Here is a 22,485-nt window from a genome sequence, read left to right as displayed (position 1 = left end):
GGCATTGACAAGGCACTTAACAAGCAGTAATCCTCCCTTAATTTGCAACTTGCCACTGCCTAGTGTGAAACTCACCACACCACTGTTCAAATGATGGAGTGGGATACACCCAACATCATCAGACTTCTCACCCGATTCTGCCATAAATCTTATTGTAGTCCGCATCGCTCAGACTTCTATAAGATTCTACCCTCTGTGTTTGGTGCTGATATCAAAACACTTCATTCTCAATTGAAGTTAGCTAAACTCAGATTGGTCAAAAGCTCTGGTAATCAAGATGGTTCAATGTTGTCAAAACAATGGATCAATGAACTACAGATGCAGCTAGTAACAGATGAAATCCAACTTGGTTAATATTTTGGGATTTTTGGAATTCTGCGCAAATGGCTTGGTATTTGTGAGAAGTTCACAAAGTTCTCTCTTCAGGTTTATATTCAGTTGGTTGTTTTCTTTGAGGAGATGGAATAATCTGTAGAAATTTTACAGTCTGTAATAATAAGCGACTTGAAGCCCTCTACATATTATGTTCTACGTCACTATATTCACCTTTCAGTTTCCGGGCAGCAAATTCCTTTGAAGTAATGATCTGATCCATATCTGAACGAATTATCCCCTCCACGGTCTTCACAGATTTTCTGCACTCATCTTGTAGAGACTGCAATCCATCCACAAGCTGGTTTTGTACTAAATTGTAAGCTTCTTCCACAATCTGTAAAACACCATCAAAATTTTCAAATAAAACAAAGAACTGCAGATGCTGGAGATCTGAAAACCACAAAAACCAAACAACACAACAACTTAAATTGCTGGAGAAACTCGGCAGGTCTGGCAGTATCTGTGAGCAGAAAACAAGCTCAAAACAAGAAAACAACTTTTCTTTTGGCAGAACTATGGCAGATGGACTTGGACTGATAAATAATAAATCTGAAAATTATTCAAATGTTGGAAAGCTAGTAACAGTGGCATTCCAAAGAGTTTTTAAGAGTGGTAGAAATGTGGAAATCTCTCCTGTAAATACTTAATGCTAGTTCAATGAATAATTTTAAAATGGAGATTGATAGATGCGATGGAAAATGGCATAATAGGAGATGAAAAGAAGGCAGATGGATGGAGTTAAGATACAGATCAACTATGATTTCACCAAATGGTAGATCAAGCTTGTTTGGATGAATACTCCTATTATTATGTTCTTATATTAATCTGGAAACTGAAAGAAATAAAAGAATCAAACACAACAACATATTAGAAAAGAACATAAAAAACAATAAATCACACCAATCATCATCTTCTGTCTATAAACCTTTCTTTAACAGCTGAGACATCGAATATGACAGCAGGAAGGCTGCTCTAAAACTACATGAAATATTGCTAGCTACACAACTAGAGCGTATGCACATGTCTAGTCACTACATTATAGGAAAGGTATGGTCAGTCTAAAAATGGTACACAGGAGATTTATAGGAATGTACAAGAATGAAAAGAAAATTTTAACTGAGGAATGTTTGGATAACCTGGTGTTACTTTCCGTCGAACAGAATGGGTTGAGGGGAGATTTAATCAAGCTATATAAAACTGAGGCTCCTTAACAGAGATAAGAAAAGAAAACAATTTCCCTTAGCAGAGCACTCAATAACCAGGCAGAAGAGATGTAAAGTAACTGGGGAAGGATGAGAGGGTAGTTGAGGAGAATTTGTATCACTCTAAACCTCACTGCCTAAAAAGGATGGATAAAGCAGAGAGTCGGAGTACATTCAAAAAGTTCTTGGTATGTCCTTCTAGTGCAATAGTACACAAGGCTGCTGACCTAGATTAGGACAGTGGAATTAGGATGGCTTCTGGCCAGCTGGTGCAGACAGATGGGATAAATGGCCAACTTCTGTGTCCTATGTCTCTATCAATCTATGATCTTATTCAAATGCGGTACCTGTATCCTGCACTACACTGAATTGCAATCACTCAGCACTTACATCCTTGCTGACTATGTCGCAGGGACCGGTCCTTGTAGACCTGTTTCTCAATCCCCCAACATACTGAAATTAAAATCCTCATTCTTGTCATGACCATCCTGCTTACAAACCTACAAACGTAGCAACAAGGAGTAAGAGTAAGCCATTCAGCCCCTTGAGCCTGTACCGCTATTCAATAAGATCATAACTAGTCTGATTTTAATCTCAAAACTAAATACCTTGCCTACCCCTTATAACTTTTCACCCCTTGTTTTGCAAGAATCCATTCACATCTGCCTTAAAAATATTCAAGGAGTCTCCTTCCAATATTTTTCCAGAAAAAGAATTGTGAAGAATCACAACCCTCAGAGAAGATAATTTGCATCATTTCTGTTTTAAATGGCAGCCACTGAGTTTTAAACAATGTCTCTCTAGTTTGAGGATGTTCCCAGAACAGGAAATATCTTGTCTGTCAAGTTTTCTCAGGATGTTTATGTTCTAATTAAGTCACCTCATACTCTCCTAGACCCCAGCAGATACAAGCATTGCCAATTCAACCTTTCCTCATAAGACAATACACTGATTTCAGGTATTAGACTTGTAAACCAACAGACTGACATCCTTCCCTCAATAAGGTGCCAACAGTACACATTGTACTCCAGATTTGGTCTCACCAGTGCCCCGTCTAACTGAAGCATAACCTCTCTACATTTGTATTTAATTCCTCTCATGATAAATGATGATATTCTATTAGCCTTCCTGTCCATTTGCTGTATCTGTAGGACACCCAGATCTCTCTGCATGTCATAGTTCTGCAATCTCTCATCATTTAGATAAAATGTTTCTTCTTGAATATATGTAACAACCTAGCCTTTACAGACCACTGAGGGAAAGAATTCCACAGATTTACTATCTTCAGGGTAAGTTAAAAATCAGACAACACCAGGTTACAAGTCCAACAGGTTTATTTGGAAGCACTAGCTTTCGGAATGCTGCTCTTTCAGAAAGCTAGTACTTCCAAATAAATCTGTTGGACTATAACCTGGTGTTGTCTGATTTTTAACTTTGTCCACCACAGTCCAACTCTGGCACCTCCACATCATGGCTACCTTCAGTGAAGAAATTCCTCCTTACCACTGCCTTAAAAGGGTGACCCCTTACTCTGAGATTACGCCCTTTGGTTCTAAATTCCCTCATAAGGGGAACCACAACCTCTCAACAAATACCCTTTCAAACACCATAAGAAATCTCACGTTTCAACCATGTCACCTGTCATCCTTCCAAACTCAAGTACAGGCATAACTTTCTTCACCTTTCCTTACAAGACAATCCCTCGATGTCTGTGATCAGTCTAGTGAACCTTCTCCAATCTGCCTCCAATGCTTGCATGTCTTTCCTTCCTTAAGGGAACCAAAACTGTTCACAGCATTTCAGCTGTGGTTAGACTAGTGACTGTGTTTTTCTAAGAGTTCCTTCCTCCCGTCTACTCCCACATTTTATTGCTGCTTCTGAAATGTTATTTGCATCATCTGTAAAATACCTATTCAGTTAATCTTCCATTTCCTTATTTTCCATGAAAGCAAATTACTGCGGATGCTGGTATATGAAACCAAAAGAGAAAATGCTGGAAAATCTCAGCAGGTCTGGCAGCATCTGTAAGGAGAGAAAAGTGTTGACGTTTCAAGTCTAAGTGACTATTGCTGCTTCTGAAATGTTATTTGCATTATCTGTAAAATACCTATTCAGTTAATCTTCCATTTCCTTATTTTCCATGAAAGCAAATTACTGCGGATGCTGGTATCTGAAACCAAAAGAGAAAACGCTGGAAAATCTCAGCAGGTCTGGCAGCATCTGTAAGGAGAGAAAAGTGTTGACGTTTCGAGTCTAACTGACCCTTTGTCAAAACTAAAAAAAAGGGGGGAATTAGGGAGGAATTTATACTAGGCTGAGAGAAGGTGAGTCAAGGCTCCAGAAGCAAAGGTAGCAATAAAGAGGTGATAATGACAGTGCATAGAGAGATTATAGGGAGATTAGGAGCTGTGAATGACCAAGACTGAAGCCAGTGCTATGTGACAAAATATGTGGGGGAATGGGTGAAGCAGAGGTAAAATGGAAAACAGGGGAGAAGGGTAGCAAAGGGGGAAGAGGAGAGGAAAAAGGTGATGAGAGAGTGGGGAGCGAGAGAAAGAGAGACAATCAAGAAATAAGAGGCACAGAACACAGTGAAAAAAATTTTAAAAAGATAAATAAAATAAATGAAATAAAATTACGGAGCAGAATGAAAACAGAGGGGTCGAGATGGGATAATCATCTGAAGTTGCTGAATTCAATGTTGAGACCGGCAGGCTGTAACGTGCCTAGTCGGAAGATGAGATGCTGTTCCTCCAGTTTGCGTTGAGTTTCACTGGAACATTGCAGCAGGCCAAGGACAGATATTTGGGCATGGGAGCAGGATTGTGTGTTGAAGCTTGCCACTTGAGGCCAAGCATTCCTGTATAAACCTTTTTCGGGAAGAGCTCTATTCCCTCTGTTTACTGAGGATTCTATTGACTGTCTTAATCTATTCTGCAATAATAACCACCAGCTTCCTACATGACTTGAACTGTCACAAAATGGTGATCAGATATTCAAGAGAGGATGAAAGACAAATGGTAAAGTTCTCCAGTGGCATCAAGTGTGACGTGATTAGTTGTTTGTATGCTAGTGTGCATGAAGTTCATGGGTCACTTCTTTTATTGACAATCATTTAGATTGAAATTCATAAATTCAGTTTCTGAATTCCTGCTCCCTATATTTACACTGTCAGATGCAGCTCTATAATCCAGGGATCAAAGTCTTGAACCTATTTTCTGCTGTGGCTCAATTGATAACACTCTTATCCTTGAGTCATACGATTATAGGTTCAAGTCCCAATCCAATGACCTGAGCACAAAACCTTTGCTGGAAGCACTGAAGAAGCTCTGCACTGTTGGAGATAGTCTATCAGGTGAGATATTAAACACATGTCCTATTTGCTCTCTCAGATGGATGAAAAAAATGGAACTACCTTGAAGGAGGAGGGATCATTTAAGCCAATATTTATCTCTCAAGCAACATCACAAAAACAAATGATCAGTTAACTATTATGTTGTCATTTGTGGGATACTGCTGTATGGAAATTGGCTCTGACATTACAATAGTGACTATAATTCAAGACCATTTCATCAGCAGTAGCATGTTTGGAGATATCCTCAAGCTAAGAAAGGTGCCGTAAAATGCAAGCGGTTTCTTTGTTTAGGGTTTATGATTCTGCTGTCAGTAAAAGGAGAGTTCAATGTGGTAGCTGAAATGCTGGCGTGTGAAACTGAGTGCTGGTACAGTGGTTGCAGCTTAGTAATTAATGCAAACAAGTCACAGCTTCATGATGGCTCATGTCTAAATGACTGACATACCCTATGTATCACCTGCCCATCCCTGCAGTTAGCATTGGGTTTTACTGTTGAAAACTCACCCTCCATGGCAAAATGCATAGTCACTTCAGAGCTTAAGATTGCTATTTTGATGGCATTAATTCTAAGTTTGCACCACGTTATTATCATTGCACATTTAAGAAGCATTGAGTCTAGCAATGGAGCAATAAGCTAGTTACATACATTGAACCACGCCTTTCGCTTTTCATTCTTCTTGCCTTTCATTTTTGGCAAGATGTCACTCTGCAGGGAAGGTAACAGTTCTTCCATCACCAAGTTGCTTAAAATCTAAAAGGGGGAATAAAAACACATTTTTAATTGAATTGACATTTTTGCTATCCATTCTAGACATGAACCAGTGGCAGGGTCTAGAAAACTGTGCCAGCAAACTTGGTATCAAGCTTCATTGAATTGTAGGCTTCTCAAAACAGGGAGTCCCAGAATACAGGAACCAGCAGGTGGTGCAGTGAGTCCACTGTTGCATGACTGATTAATCCACCTAACATATCTGTATTGCTGTATTTACCCAAGTCCATTGAACCTTGTATTCAGGCTCCTGATGCTTGCCCTGCTCCAAACATGTAGATGGGCACAAAAACAGAAGCTGCTAGCAAAGCTCAGCAGGTCTGGCATCATTTGTGAAGAGAAATCAAAGTTAACGTTTTGGGTCTTTGCTCAGAACTGATTGTCTGGTGGATTTTGCTTAAACATCATTCTCCCTAAATTGTATATATTTCTAAACAGTAAATCAACGTGCAGTTTAGTTTAATTTGTCACCACACCTCCCCACCCCACATTCAATTCTGAAACACCACTAATCACACTGTTGGCAAAGAAATGTGGACATGGAGTGTGGTTTATCTCAGCAAATCCACTCTGCTGCTGCAAAGGCAACACTGTTCTTAATGGTTACACAATAGGATGACTACACCGAATCATCTTCATCTCTTCAATCTGAATTTTCTTCCAAACCTCTAGTAAAATCCTTCAGGCATTGTCCCTTTTTCTAATCAGCTCCTGGATCTTGCCAGCCAAATCAATGAACAGTTGGTAATTGCATGGTGTAATTTAAGCCAACACAGTTATTTATCAACCGATTGGCCAATCTGTGTTGCTCTCTTTACCCCATTCCACTGAGCCTTGTGTTCAGAATCCTGTTGCTTGACTGCTCCAAACATGTCGAAACCCACTCTGCCCAAAATCAAAATTGAAATTCCATCCTGATACATCAACCCCTTTTTTCCCTCAGGTTGAAATCAAGTTCCTCAGATTCCAACTCTTTCATTAATAAGGGAGGAGGTCAAATCAGCCACAGATCCCATCTTGATCACACTCTACTTGGAATATATGCAGGCAGTCAGGGAGAAATGTGATCACATAGCTTAATATCCTGTTAGCATGCATTATTAAAGGTCTTTTAGATGACGTAATGGAGATGACTTGATAAAAGGGAGAAAGGTAAAAGAGAACAGAGAAAGAGAAGAGGTTTAAGAAGAGATGTGGTGAGTGTTGACAATTTCCATGCAGTTCCATACACTGTTTTTCACAAGGTAATGATTTTAAGACTAATATGTTCACATCAGGTAAAATTTAGTTTTCATCATCAAACAGGAAAATCCAGCCTTAACCTCATGTATATAATCAATTTAATGTGTGTGTCTATATACATACATATGAGCGTGCACACGTGCACATGCATGTTTTGGAGGGGGTAGAAGAGAAAACTGAAGGGCTTTTGCCTGAAACGTCTACACTCTTGCTCCTCGGATGCTACCTGACCTGCTGTGCTTTTCCAGCACCACACTCTCGACTTTAATCTCCAGCATCTGCAGTCCTCACTTTCGCCTAGTAACTTTGGAAGATGCTAGTCTAAGGAGCCTGAGTGAAATTCTGCAGTGCACCTTGTAGATGGTATGCACATCTGCTATGGAGCCTCAGTGTTGGAAGGAGGGAATGCTTGATGATGTGTTGCCAATCAGGCTTTATCTTAGATGGTGTCAACCTTCCTAAGTGTTGTTGGAGCAGCGCTCATACCAAGTGGGCACTCCTGACTTGAGCCTTGTAGATGATGGACAGACTTTTCGGAGTCAGGAGGTGAGGTTACTCATGCAGGATTCCTAGCCTCTAAGCTGTTCTTGTAGTTATAGTATTTAAACATCTAGTCCAGTTAGTTTCTGATCAATGGTAAGCCTTAGGAAGTTGACAGTGGAGGAGTCAGTGATAGTAATGCCATTGACTTGCCATTAAGGGGCAATTCATTAGATTCTCTCTTGTTGGAGATGTTCATTGCTGGGCACTTTCTGGCATGTATTTTACTTGCTGCTTGTCAGCTTTTTGTCCAGCTTTTTCTTCCATCATTAAGGATGGGAACTATTTTACAGTCTACTCATGCACTAAATTGTTTAATTGTCCACCACCATTCATAACGGTGCAAAACTTCAATCTGATCCATTGTTTGCGGAATCCTGTCTATCATTTATTGTTCATGGTGCTGGTCATGAAAAGTAATCCTGTTTTGCAGCTTCTGCCAGCTAGGTTAACACCATTTAACAACAAGTGTAGGACAGAATCATCCAGTGATTGGAGGAGCAGCTACATTATTAAGTGTGGATAGTGAACGAGTCACCAGGGTGTGAGGGTGTTACTGATGTCTGCGGCAGGAGCCGGCTGACCATCTGCAGAGACTGGGAAGTGGAGCCAGGGCCAGGGCCAGAAACAATCTTTTTGGTGATGCCAGTAGGGAGTCACCTTTTAGTCAAGATAGGTATCTGCCTCTGCGATAACTCCACAGAAGCTAGTATCCCATCACCAATTATTTATTTGGACATGGGAAATTCTCAACACTGATCCACAGAGCCAACTCTCAGAGTGAACAGGATGTCTGATGCACCCATTTATCTCTGGGAGAAAGTGAGGACTGCAGATGTTGGAGATCAGAGCTGAAAAATGTGTTGCTGGAAAAGCGCAGCAGGTCAGGCAGCATCAGAGGAGCAAGAGAATCAACGTTTCGGGCATAAGCCCTTCATCTATAAGCGCTGCCTGACCTGCTGCACTTTTCCAGCAACACATTTTTCAGCACCTATTTATCTCTGTCAGCTAGGGCTCCCTGATTGGACCAAGTTAGCAGCCCCAATCAGGAAACTTATACTCTGAGATCCACTTGGATGATCTCATTACAATCACTACATCCCTTCCCCTCTGAGTCCAAGGCCATGGGGTATTTTGGCACAGGGTCAGGTTCCTCTGACACTGCCTCAGATATGGGTGGAATGTAAGGCACAGTAACTCGCCTTTTGCACCTGAGCGTCTTGGAAGAAATTTATCTTCTTAAGGTGGCAGAGGTAATGGCATCTGCCGTGTCCATCTCAAAATCCTAGGTATCTGCTATGCTTGACTGACAGGGAGAACCTACAGGTTCCAGAACAGTAGGAAAGGCTGTTGAGGAGCGGGGCATGTTTTCTCCCCCACCATTTGCAAGTTTGCAGCTTTCACATGGTCCACATGCTTCTTCAGGACTCTCGCAGCTACCCAAACTTCATACATCACCGGACCTGATCTCATGTCGTCCATGCGTCTTACCCAGGCAGGCCATTCCCATGGTTCCTAGACCAACATTTGTCCCCTGAAGTTATCTGTCTCTCTCACTTAACGGAGTCTTGTATCCGGCATTGGCTTTCCTGATGCTGTTTCAGCCACAAAACCCCAGGTCTGGGAAGATGAGATTTAACCTGGTGCAGAATCTGCTCCCCATCAGCTACTCTGCTGGACCTGTCCCTGTGGTTGCATGAGGGGTGATTTCATAATCAAATGGGAACCGGGACAGTTTGTTATTGAGTGAAGCTGTCGGCCGTTTCTTTAACGTGCAAGTGTGGTACTGGAAAAACACAGCCGGTCAGGCAATGTCCGAAGAGCAGGAGAGTTGATGTTTCGAGCATAAGCTCTTCATCATGAATGTCACCTGACTGGCTTTGCTTTTCCAGCACCATACTTTTTGACTCTGATCTCCAGCATCTGCAATCGTCAGTTTCTCTCAGCTGTTTCTCAAGTTTGCCTTCAAAGTTTGGACTGCTCTTTCTGCCAGGCCATTGGATGATGGCTGGTTTGGAGCAGTCCTTACATGAAGAATATAATTCAACTTTAGGAAATACTCAAATTCCCTGCTGGTAAACGTTGGAGGGTATTTTTGTGACCAATACTTCCAGGATTCCATGTATTGCAAAAGATGTGCGCAGTTTTTCTATCGTCATCTTTCATTTGACGAATGAACTCTATGCACATCCAACTCCTTTGAGTGGGTGTCCACAATGACTAAGAACATTGAGTCCTTGAAAGGACCTGCATAGTCGACCTCTAACAGAGTCCAGGTAACCGAATGTGGGGGAGTTGCTAGCAGTAATTTTTGTCCTTTGGTCTGTCCGAAACCTATTGATCTTCCAGCTGAAGGAGTTGATCCCGACTGAGTGTTGCGGACTGGCACATTCCAAGGTCCAGGACTACGTGTTAAGGGATGCGCTGAAGTTTGGGGCAGCTGCCGCCAAGGCGTGGTGGGGAAAGACCACCGTGTAACATCTGCCCTCCTAAGAAGAACAGGGGGCCCACCCAGTCATTTGGACTCCGCTGACGCCTCAGCAGAAGAGCTGGATAGTAAATGCACAGACTTGTATATATGAAAAATAAATTTCGATGTCTGTATGTAAAGCAATGTAATGTGTGCATAAGAATGGCATGACGAATTGTATAGAGATCCAAATAATTTTATGAATAAAGCATATTTTTGAAATTAAAAAAAATATTTGTCCTTGTGAGCACTCTGGGCATGGCCCCACCTATGCAGCTTTGTCTGCATCCAGTCCTGGACACCAGACGTAACCCCTTGCCAACATCTTCATTTTGGAAACCCCGGGATGGACCTTGTAGAGTTCAGCCAGTATCTGGCAGCGACCTTTGCTCAGGACAATCACTCTTGCTCTCCATAATAATATGCCGTCCTCTATAGTGATCTATTCTCTCTGAGTCCAAAAAGGTTTCAGTTCTGATTGAGACAGCCCTTCGGTTTCCTGATTACATTGTTACAGTCACTGCAGCCTCCTTCAGAGAACAGGAAGGCCGGAAGAGCCCTGGGCCAACCCAGAGCTTTTCTTGAGGTAGTGCTACCAGTCAGCCTGATACAACAGCACTAACTTATTCACACAGAAAGGACTAATTTATTAAACAATATAGAGGCATAGCGTCCCACAACACAAAGACAGGCCTTTTGGACCAACTGATCCATTCCGACCAAAATGTCCATCAATGCTGACCCCATTTCCCTGCACTTGGCCCATATCCTTCTAAACCTTTCCTATCCATGTGTTTGTCCAAATGCCTTTTAAATATTGTTAATGTACCTGCCTCAACCACAGGCAACTCATTCCATATTATACCGCCCTCTGTGTAAAAAGGTTACCCCTCACGTTCCCTTTTATTCTTTCCCCTCTAACTTTAAACTGATGCCCGCTAGTCCTTGATTCCTCAACTCTGGGAAAAAAGACTGAGTGCATTCATGCTATCCATGCCTCTCATGATCTTTTGCACTCCTCAAAATGTCCCCTCAGTCTCTTATGCTCATGCATGCTATAGGTACGACAATCAGCTCTTGCAAGAGATTCTACCTCCAGTACACAAAGGTCACATTCACTGGTATTAGTGCTGAAAATGCAACTGATAGCACAGGGAGACCTGCTCTGGTGGAATAGAAAGATGTTTTGAATAAAAACAAAACTGGAAAAGAGCCACCTAATCTGGACTGGTATTGACACCCAAGTATCAAATCACTGATCAGACACCTCCAATATGCTGATCAGATCCTAAAAATACTTTTGATAGCTATGAGTAATCTAGACAAAATTATAGGTGACAAGAGAGAGACAGTTGAGGTGAAGCCCTAAGTTCTGGAATTCTGTCCCATCCATTTTTCCACCTCCTTCTTTAGGGAAATATTTAAATGCTACCTCTTGGATCAAGCTTTTGAGCAGCAGTCCAATTGGTCCCTTTTTTAACTTGGTGAATTTATTTGGATTTTTTTTAAAACCATGTTTAGGTTTTATATAAATAAACCTTGCTCATACCCTTAAAAGGCAGTTAGACTGGAGGATAAGGAAGCAGAATTAGACTGTTAGGCCCAATGAGTCTGTTCTGCTATTCAATCATGGCTGATATGTTTCTCAACTACAATCATCTGTATTTGCTTTCCTAACTGCCAACTGAACATGTATATTCACCTTTACAGAGTCCTTAATTAAGGCTTCCATGTCCTTTTGTTCCAGATTTCTGAAGCCTTTCCCCATTTAGAAAATAATCTATGCCTCTATTCTTTCCACCAAGTGCATAACCTCATACTTTCCCACATTGTATTCCAGCTGCCACTTCTTTGCTCACACTCCTAGCCTGTCCAAATCCTTCTGCAGCCTCCCCGCTTCCTCAACACTACCTGTCCTTCCACCTATCTTTGTATCATCTGCAAACTTCGCAACAATGTCCTTTGTCCAGACTGTTAATATATAACGTGGCTAACTGGTCCCAACACTGACCCCTGTGGATTCCACTAGTCACCAGCTGCCATCCTGAAAAAGACCTCTTTATGCTCACTACTGCCTTCTGCCAGTCAGCCAATCCTCTAGTCATGCCAGTAACCACTACCAACATCATAACTGTTATCCTATCTAGCATAGCGTCCTGTGTGGCACCTTGTAAGAGCATTCTGGAAATCCAAATAGATCAAGTCCATGGGCTCTCTTTTGTCTAACTTGCTCATTACCCCCTCAAATGGTTTGAACAGAGTTGTCAGGCATGACCTGCCTTTGATGAACCTGTGCTGACTCAGCTCTATTTACCATGCAATTCCAAGTACTTCGCAATTCCATCCTTAAAGATAGACTCTAAAATCTTACAATGATGGAGGTCATCTTCTACCTCCCTCTCTTCTTAAACAGAAGTATTACATTAACTATTTCCCAGTCCTCTGTGACCCTTCTTTACTCCAGTGATTCCTGAAAGATCACCACCCATGCTTCACAATCTCCTCAGCTATCTCCTTCAGATTGTCCAACCAGTCTGAATGATTTATTCACCTTCAGCTTCCCCAGCACCTCCTAAGTGATGGCCACTACATTCAACTCTGCATTCAACTCTAAGTTCTAGTATGTTGCTGGTATCTTCCATTGTAAAAAGTAATGCAAAATATCTGTGCAATTCCTCTGCTATTTCTTTGTTCCCTACTACTACCTGTTGATAAGATGTAGTTGTTTAAAAACTGGAACACTGCGGACTTGTGTCACTGAACAGGAAAGCTATATCTTAGTGTAATTGCACAACCATAAAATATATACAAATACATTTACAAGGGATTCATTGTAGAAGGCATGCTTGTAGATTAATGCGGTCCCAGTCCTAACCAGATTGAGATCTTGTGTTTTGCATATTTTTACCTGCCATAAAACCTTTAAAACTATATTATTGTTTCACAGCTTTTCCTACATTTTTCTTTCATTCTTGCACATATACATGCATAGCATGAAACCATTCAGAGCAACAAGTAAAATAGATGGTCTAAACAAAAAAAAAAGTCTGGGAGAGAAAGACTGAGCACATTCTGGGAACATGAGCAGATACAGAGAAATGGTGCATGGGGCTGATGTTAATGACATTATATTGCAGTGTTATTTATTATTCATGACAGACTCACCAATGCTTCATTGCCATGGTTCATTTCCCAGGACCCATAGTGGCCTTTTTCCTGCCTGAAGAATTGAATGGCTTCTGAGAATGCTTGGACTTCAAACGAACTCTGTTCTGCAAACTCTGAATTCAAAATAAAAGGAAATTATCATAGAGGCACAGAGTCATAAATCCTATTAAGTCTACACCAACCTTCCTTCACTATTCTTGCTTTCAGGCATTTGGCCCTCTAAGTTACAACATTTCATGAGCTCATCCAGGTACTTTAAAGGTTTATGAGATTTCCTGCCTTTTCTGCATTCCCAGGCAGGGTATTCTAGTTTCCTACTACCTTCTGGGTGAAATGGTTTTTCTCAAATCCTCCTGCCTTTCACCATAAAATTATTCCCTTTTGTTCTTGATCCTTCAAATCAGGGGAACAGCTTCTTATCCACCCTGTCCATGCCCCTCATAATGTTGTACACCTCAATCAGGTCCCCTTTCAGCTTTCTCTGCACAAAAGAAGATAGCCTGAACCTATCCATCCTCTCTTCACAGCTAAACTGTTCCATCCCAGGCAACATCCTGCTGAATCTCCCCTGCAATCCCGACTCCCCGGCAATCACATCTTTCCTATAATATGGTGATCAGAACTGCACACATTACTCCAGCATGCAAGTGCCAAAGCTTTCAAAAGGGCATGAGGAGCTATGGGGATTGAGTAGAGAACATAGCTTGGAGTGGCTGGCATGACAGGGGGTTAAGTGGGAGGCTAGAGCCTGGCATTGGGGTGCATGAGGGGCCATGGGAGGGTAGATCAGGGACAAGGCCTGGTGAGAAAGTCATGGTGGAGCACAGCCTGGCATAGAGACATTAGAAAGACATTTTGCACTCAAATTTCAAAAGGTTCCCTCATGCAGACTGTGGATTACATCAGCTCTGCATTAGCATGAACGACAATACTTTAAAAACTGTCCCAACTCCATGAAAATTGCAAGGCCCACCTAGCTCCCTCATAGAATGGATCAGATTGGATGTGAAGACAGTGGGTGCGTAACCTAAAACAGCCCGTGCCCTCAGAAGACCTCTGTGAAAATCAGAAACCCCAGAAATGAGGACACAAGTTTATCTGTGTGGTGTTTGTGTATTCTCCCTGTGTCTGCATAGGTTTCCTTTGGGTGCTCTAGTTTCCCTCCACACTCCAAAGATGTGCAGGGTAGGTGGATTGGCAATTGGAAATTGCCCCATAGTGTCCAGGGATGTGTAGGTTAAGTGGATTAGTGATGAGAAATGCAGGGTTACTCGGATAGGGTAGGGAGTGGGTCTGTGTGGGATGCTCCTTAGAGGGTTGGTATGAATTTGATGGGTTGAATGGCTTGTTTCCACACTGCAGGGATTCTATGATTTCTATGAAGTGTGTCACATGTCATTTTTAAAAGGCTCCAGAATTATCCTAACTTTGAAGAAAAATACAGACTGATGTGTTCTAGAGTCAGATGCAAAGGGAAGAGATGATATAAAAACAATGAGGGAAGAATATACAAATTAAGAAATGTCAACAACAGTTGAAGAAATTAAAAGGAGGTCAAAATGTTCTGGATCATTTTGTACAATATAATATAATTATCCACTGACTCCCACTGAGAATGAATAATATATTAAACGACATCATAAGATTGTGGATAAGATTGCTGATAGATGTTTACCTCATTTTAATTTGTCACTGTTCCCTTTCTATGAAACAGGTCAGCATGACATTTCCCAGTTAAAATAAAGTAGTTAGAGAAATTGAATGGAATGCTCTGCTGAAAAAGTACATGTTCAGAGCGAACCCCCCTATCACCAGGCATTGAACATTTAATATTGCTCCAGCTTCATCTACGGATAGTGCCACTCCCAAATTTTAAAGATTCTTTGTGGCCTCTATCTACCATGGCTTCTCCTGTGACTTGGATTGTCTTAATTGCTTGTCTTTGCTGATGGCAGAATACCATCACCATCCACATCATCATCATCGTGATTAACCTGTTTGTCTTCCATTATCCGACAGTGTTGAAATGAATGAAACTAAAAGCATCCTGAAGATCATGAGAGACACATTGTTCACAGTGCTCGATTAATTCCATGTAGTTAACATGAATCTGCTCTACGTTCCTCTCCACAGACTGCTCACTATCTCACTGAGTTCACAAACAGAAGCACAAGTAGTAACATGATCACATTATTAGATGTGTCTGTTATGGAGTAGGCTTTTGTGAGCTGCGTATCAGGAAACACCAAAATGACTTCTGTGGCACCACTCTTCCACAGTTAAACTGCCTGCTGTCTCTATTCTTCTGGAAATTGATTCAGCAAATGGAGAAATATACAGAAAACTAGCTCTCCATAAAACCAAGTAGCTCTCTGACAAGCTTTTACACAATTAGTAGGTTCTCAAGGATAACAATTCATAACACGAATCAACTCAGTTTGTACCGCAACAATAGACTCTACAGAATTGGATGTTTGCCCCTGAAACTCTAACAGCTCTATTAGGACACAGAATGAAAAAGAATAGAGAGTGAGAAACTTGATTATGATTAGTTTCCCTACAGTACGGAAACAGGCCCTTCGGCCCAACAAGCCTATGGCTACCCCTTTGGTCTGGAGGAAATGGGAGGATTCGAAGGAGAAATTGTTGAGGGCAAGGTAGCCATGGGCACCCGTGTAGGCCCCCACTATGCCTGTCTATTTGTCGGCTATGTAGAACAGTCTATCTTCCGTAGTTACACTGGCACCACACACCACCTCTTCTTCTGCTACATTGATGACTGCATCAGCGCCACCTCGTTCTCCCGCGAGGAGGTTGAGCAGTTCACCAACTTCACCAACAATTCCACCCCGACTTTAAGTTCACCTGGACCATCTCTGACACCTCCTCCCCTTCCTGGGCCTCTCCATCTCCATTAATGACGACCGACTTGACACTGACATCTTTTACAAACCCACAGCTACCTGGATTACACCTCTTCCCACCCTACCTCCTGCAAAAATGCCATTCCGTATTCCCAATTCCTCTGCCTCCGCCATATCTGCTCCCAGGAGGACCAGTTCCATCACATAACACACCAGATGGCCTCCTTCTTTAGAGATCGCAATTTCCTTTCTCACGTGGTTGAAGATGCCCTCCAACGCATCTCATCCACATACCGCACCTTCGCCTCAAACTCCACCCCTCCAATCGTAATAAAGACAGAACTCCCCGGTCCTCACTTTCCACCCTACCAAACTTTGAATTATACGTACCATCCACTGACATTTTCGCCATCTCCAAACGTATCCCACCACCAGAGATATATTTCCCTCCCCACCCATTTCCGCTTACCGCAAAGACCGCTCCCTCCGTGACTACCTGGTCAGGTCCACGCCCCCCAACAACCCACCCTCCCATCCTGGCACCTTCCCCTGCCGCCACAGGAAATGCAAAACCTCGGTCACACCTCCTCCCTCACCTCCATCCAAGGCCCCAAAGGAGCCTTCCACATCCATCAAAGTTTCACCTGCACATCTACCAATGTCATTTATTGTATCCATTGCTCCCGATGCGGTCTCCTCTACATTGGGGAGACTGGACGCGTCCTAGCAGAGCGCTTCAGGTAACATCTCTGGGACACCCGCACCAATCAACCACACTGCCCCGTGGCCCAACATTTCAACTCCCCCTCCCACTCTGCCGAGGACATGCAGGTCCTGGGCCTCCTTCACCGCCGCTCCCTCACCACCTGATGCATGGAGGATGAACGCCTCATCTTCCGCCTCAGAACACTTCAACCCGAGGGCATCAATGTGGACTTCACCAGTTTCCTTATTTCCCCTCCCCCCACCTTACCCCATTTCCAACCTTCCAGCTCAGCACCATCCTCATGATCTGTCCTACCTGACAATCTCCCTTCCCATCTATCCGCTCCACCCTCCCCTCTGACCTATCACCTCCATCCCCACCCCCATTCACCAATTGTACTCTTTGCTACCTTCTCCCTAGACCCCACCCCGCCATTTATCTTTCCACCCTGGAGGCTTCCTGCCTCTATTCCTGATGAAGCGCTTTTGCGCGAAACGTCGATTTTCCTGCCTCTCAGATGCTGCCTGACCTGCTGTGCTTTTCCAGCACCACTCTGATCTAAACTCTGATTTCCAGTAGCTGCAGTCCTCACTTTTGCCTCCTATGTTTAGCATAGCCAATTGACCGGACCTGCACATCTTTGAATTGTGGGAGGAAACCGGAGCACCTAGAGCACACAGACACGGGGAGAATGTGCAAACTCCACACAGACAGTCACCAGTGGCTGGAATCGAACCCGGATCCCTGGCGCTGTGAGGCAGCAGAGCTAATCATTGAGCCACTGTGCCACCCTCTTTTCTCAGATACCTGAGCAGTCAATGTGACCTCCAGGGCACACTTGCTCACTAAATGCCAGATGTTTGTTCCACCTGTCCTACCGATAACAGCAGAAAAAAACAGTCCAGTGCTTGCACCTGCAACAGTAGATAGATTTAATGATTATGTAGAAAGATGCATAACACATGATGTGAGTCCCTTGATGAAAGTTAAAATATTGCTCACTGATAAGCTGCCTGGTGAAGTCTAGGAGACATCTGCATCTCATTGGTCTCATCTAAATGAAACCCAGTACAATACCAAGTCAGCCTTAGGCCTAGCCATTCCAGTGCAGAGATTCTTTTCTGCATCCAGTCTGCCAGTATGGCCAATACAGACCAATCTCTCGGTCCAGAGTATAATGGGTCATATCTAATTTGAAGGTTGTTCTCTATGAAAATAAGAGAACAATGATGCATCTTTCTTTCTGAAGCACCATAATCAAAATCTACATCAGTATTTCAAAGAAAATGTAAAGTTCTTTAACTTGTCATAAGTACAATGTCCTTTAAGATGTAATGACCTTGGTGACAGTAAGTTAAATACAGGCCTGTTTGTCGTGGTTACAGAATGTGTGTGTAGGCTGAAGATAAGCCTGTGGTTTACTCCGAAGCAAGTGAATGACCTGACTCAATAAGATTGGATCATCCATGTTTACTGTAAAGTAACAGACTATCGAGACCAAAAGCAGGGTCAATGTGTCTAACAGTAACTAATCTGGAGCTCATCTGGATTTTAAAGGCATACACTGATTGCCAAATTTAGTTATGTTAAATAATATAGCTCTGGATTCACTCAATTTCTTTAAGTTTATAAATACACTTCTATTTAGCACAGACATTTTGCAGTACATTCTCACTCTCCATCTGAGAGCGAGAGATTTGGGTCAAAAATCATGAAATGTTTTATAGTAACAATATAACGAGTATTCAATTGGCTATTATGGTATTGACTTAAGGTAATGGTGTAATTATCAAGTTTCAGAACAAGGCTTGGAGTTTCATCCTCAAAGCAGTGAACAAAATTTGGGTAAATGCCTTGTTCAGCTACCATGACAAATAGAAGTGATTGCAGAATTGAATGCTTCAAAGAAAGTGTTAAAGTTGAGAATTTGGTGTGTGTGTGATAAATATATTTCTCAAGGTCAAATTTAGTTTAATCTTTAGAATTTGATTAAGAGCTAAAACCTGTCAAAGATACCAATGACATAGGTCCCCAGACCCAAAAGGAACGAAAACGAAGAAAACAGAAAAAAAAAAACAAAAAGACCCAAAAGAAAAAGAAGAAAAAAAGATAGCCAATGGAAGCAGATGAACCTCAGGCACAGCCCACCTACACAGTGGCCATAAGTGTTGATTCAATGGAAATACGGGGTCATGATGGTCTTAACAGGGCGGAAGTGGAATGGATGTTTCCTGTTGTGAGAAATCTACAGATAGAGGGTGCCATTTAAAATAAAGGAGTGCTCCTTTCAAGATAATGATGAGAAGATTTTTTTCCCCCGGAGGGTCATGCGTCTTTAGAACACTCTTTCATCTCTATCATTGATTACATTTAAAGGTAGAGATGGGTTGATTCTTGGTGAGCAACAGGAGGTGAAATATTACCAGTGGTAGGCAGGAACATAAAGTTGAAGGTTACAATCAGATCAGCCATGATCTTATTAAATATTCACATGGGTTTGAAGGATTAGATGGACTGGTACTGCTCATAACTCATACGTATCCATGTAAGAAGTCCCAGGATAATTTTTAAACCTTGATGAGGGCAGCAAGGAGGTATGCTGGCACAGCTACTTTGTCCATTCTGTTCCCTATCTCTATCCTACCTGCCACAAGTGGTGGGTAGCCAACTGATCTTATTAAAGGCCTATTTAGGTTTGTCACCAGGAGCTGAATGTAAATTTCCAAATGAAAAGCTATTTCATCTCTAGTATTATGTAATGAGATAGGATTAATTAGACATTCCATTAAAACTCCTCTGGGAGTATAATGTTCAATTACATACTGAACTTGAGAGTGACATTCCTATCCAAGGAATCTTACATTTAAACAACTACATGGGTTTAAGAGATGGCTAAATAAGGTTTATTGTGCAAATCAGTTGAAATATTTAGCAATAAATAAGCAATTGGAAATATTTAAAGAAAATAATTAAATTTTGAACAAAATGCCATAAAGCAAAATCCCAGTATGATGAAACATTGATAGCTCATTAGGCAACTTTAGATTGCAGTAGATTTTAAGATTTGCCTCATAATGTTGTAAAAAATAATAGTAAGCCTGAGAATGGAAAAAAAAATTAGAAATTATCAAAGGCAAAAACAATGTTCGTAAACATTGAAAGAATTAAATATATGTGGAAACTAGCCAGGAATATAAAACAGATAAGACATTTTACATAGTATACAAAAAGGAAGAGAGTAGCTAAAGTAAAACTTGGAGGCACAGAGAGAGAGAAAGAGAGAGAACATAAATTATCACAGGGAATGAGGAAATAGCAGAGTTGCTGAACAAATACTTTCTATTTGCCTTCACATAGAAGGCACAAATTATAGGAGAGAAGTAAAGGTAACCAAGGGGTAATAAGAGTGAGAAACTTAAAGTAATATCTGCAGAGAAAATGTATTAGAATAAGTTAGGAGACTAAAAGCCAACAAAACTCCAGAATCTTACATCTATGCTAGCCTTATGAAAGACTGCTTACAAGAACAAAATCTCTAGATTCCAGAGGATTGGAAATTAGCAAATGTCACATAGCTATTCAAACAAGGAAGAGGAGAGAGAATAGGGAATTGTAGGCCTGTCTAGTTAATATCAGTTCTTGGGACAATGTTGGAATCTACTCCAAGGAAGTCTTAACAATGTACATAAGAATCATAATATTATCATACAGAGTTAACATTGTTTTAGAAAGAGGAAATGGTGTTCCTAAAGATGTAACTAACAGATAAGATTAAGAAGAGAAAGGAAGTTGATTTTACAAAGGCACTTAATAAATGGCAAGTGAAAGGTTAATATGCGAGGTTTATTCATTTGGGGTAATATATTAGTATGGATGGAGGATTGATTAACAGGCATGAAGTAGAGAATATAGATAAATGGGGCTTTTTTAAGTTGATAGACTCTATCTAATGGATTGCTATGAGAATCAGTGCTGTGGCTTAGCTTTTTAAAATCTATATTTAGCTTAATGTATCCAAGTTTGCTGACAATGCAAAGTGGAACTGTAATATGTGAAAAAGATACAAAAAAAAGCTGTAAAGCAATGTACAAGGTAAGTGAGTGGACAACAAAGTGGCAATAGAGCATAAGATGAGGAAGTGAGACATTATTCATTTTGGTAGTAAGAATAGAGGCAATACATATTTTAAAAGGGGCAGAACTTTTAAATGTTGGTGTTCAGTGAGAACTGGGTGCATTTGTGCAAGACACAAAGTTCACATGCAGGTACAGAGATTAATTAGGAAGGCAAATGGCATGTTTGACCGTATTGCAAGTGGATTGAAGTCCAGGATTAGATAAGTCTTTTTTTGCAGTTTCCTACGGTACTGGTGAAACCATCACATGGAATATCATGTACAGTTTTGATCTTCTAATTTAGGGAGGGATAAACTTACATGGGAAGCAGTCCAGAGAAGGTTCATTAAGTTGTTTCTGTGATGAAAGGTTTGTCTTATGGTGTCAGTTTGATCAGGCTGGGCATATTCAAATTGGATTTTAGAAGAATGAAATTTGCAAGACTTTGAGGAGGCTTACTCGGATATTGCCCTTCATGGGGGAGTCCAGAACCAGGAGGTACAATAAGAGATTTCCGATTGGATAGAAAGGAGAGATTTCTTTTCTCTGAGATCATTAGACTTTGGAATGCTCTTCCTCAGATTGTGGTAGAGGCTGAATCATTGTATTTATTGTAGAATGTGGTAGAAAAAATTCTGATCTACAGAGGAGTCAGAAATTTTTGGGGGGAGGGGGGATGGGGAAGGTGGTAGTGAAGATAAGGCCACAACCACGTCAGCTATGATCTCACTGAATGGCAGAGCAGGCATGAGAGGACAAATGGCCAATTCCTGCTCATATTTCTTTTGATCTTGTATTCATATGATGTGAGTGTGAGTAAACTGCTAGCAGCCTCTCTTGATTTCAAGATTATAACAATTAGAATTGGAATTAGATTTTATTGTCGCGTATGCTCAAGTACAGGAATATAGAAGTACAGTGAAAAAAAGTGTACAATGTCATCATTCTATGGCACCATATTAAAATATAAAATACAAAACCAGAATTTTAAAAAAGCCAAAAGGAAAAGAAAAATGTCAAGATCTTAAAGTCCTTATCCAAAAGAATAAAAGTCCAGATTTTAAAAGAAGTAATCTCATGAAATACGTGAGGTCCTGAAGGTTCTTAACAGGGCAGACAATGAGAAGTTATTTCCTCTGGCTGGGGAATCCTGATCCCAGGGCACAGTCTCAGGACAAGGGGTTGATCATTTAGAACTGGGAGGCACAGAAATGTATTCACGGAGAAATTTGTGAATCTTTGAATATCTCAACCCCAGGCAATTGTGGATGCTTCATTGTTGAATATATTTAAGGCTGCAGTAGATGGAGCTTTGGTCTAGGGAGAAGGTGGAAAAGTGGAGTTGAGGCAGAAAGTCAGCCATGATCTTATTGAAGGGTTGAACAGACCGAAGGTACCATATGAATTACTGCTGCTCCGATTACTTATGCTCTTAAGTTAAATTAACTGCGTCAGAATCAGTAATATCTAATTGGACATGAGAAGCTTATTTCAAATTTGGAAAATGATTCATATCTTAGTCATGTATATTGCTTACTCTGGCACTTTGGAAATCACACAAGATGCTAAAGGACAAAAAGTACTTTGATCATTATTTATAAAAAATGGTAACTGTAGATACAAAGAGGGTATTTATAATTTTTTTAAAAAAGGAAGCACGGAAAACTTAATTCCTGTGT

The 22,485-nt window shown here is 41.3% G+C and overlaps 1 protein-coding gene across 4 annotated transcripts in view; it reads right to left on the bottom strand.

Moving 5' to 3' along the window:
- niban1a (niban apoptosis regulator 1a) overlaps positions 1 to 22,485 on the bottom strand; it is a 133,352-nt gene that overhangs the window by 24,945 nt on the left and 85,922 nt on the right. For all 4 annotated transcript variants that reach the window (XM_043699559.1, XM_043699560.1, XM_043699561.1 and 1 more), the window contains exons 6-8: positions 13,119 to 13,234; positions 5,579 to 5,683; positions 547 to 709 (exon numbers count right to left, since the gene is read on the bottom strand). In XM_043699559.1, coding sequence (XP_043555494.1) covers positions 547 to 709; positions 5,579 to 5,683; positions 13,119 to 13,234 — 384 coding nt within the window. The remainder of the gene's footprint in view (positions 1 to 546; positions 710 to 5,578; positions 5,684 to 13,118; positions 13,235 to 22,485) is intronic.

The sequence above is a fragment of the Chiloscyllium plagiosum genome, chromosome 11, assembly GCF_004010195.1.
Source record: "Chiloscyllium plagiosum isolate BGI_BamShark_2017 chromosome 11, ASM401019v2, whole genome shotgun sequence".
NCBI lineage: Eukaryota > Metazoa > Chordata > Chondrichthyes > Orectolobiformes > Hemiscylliidae > Chiloscyllium > Chiloscyllium plagiosum.
Note: the sequence above shows the minus strand (reverse complement) of the source record. Positions and strands in the feature narration are given on the sequence as shown.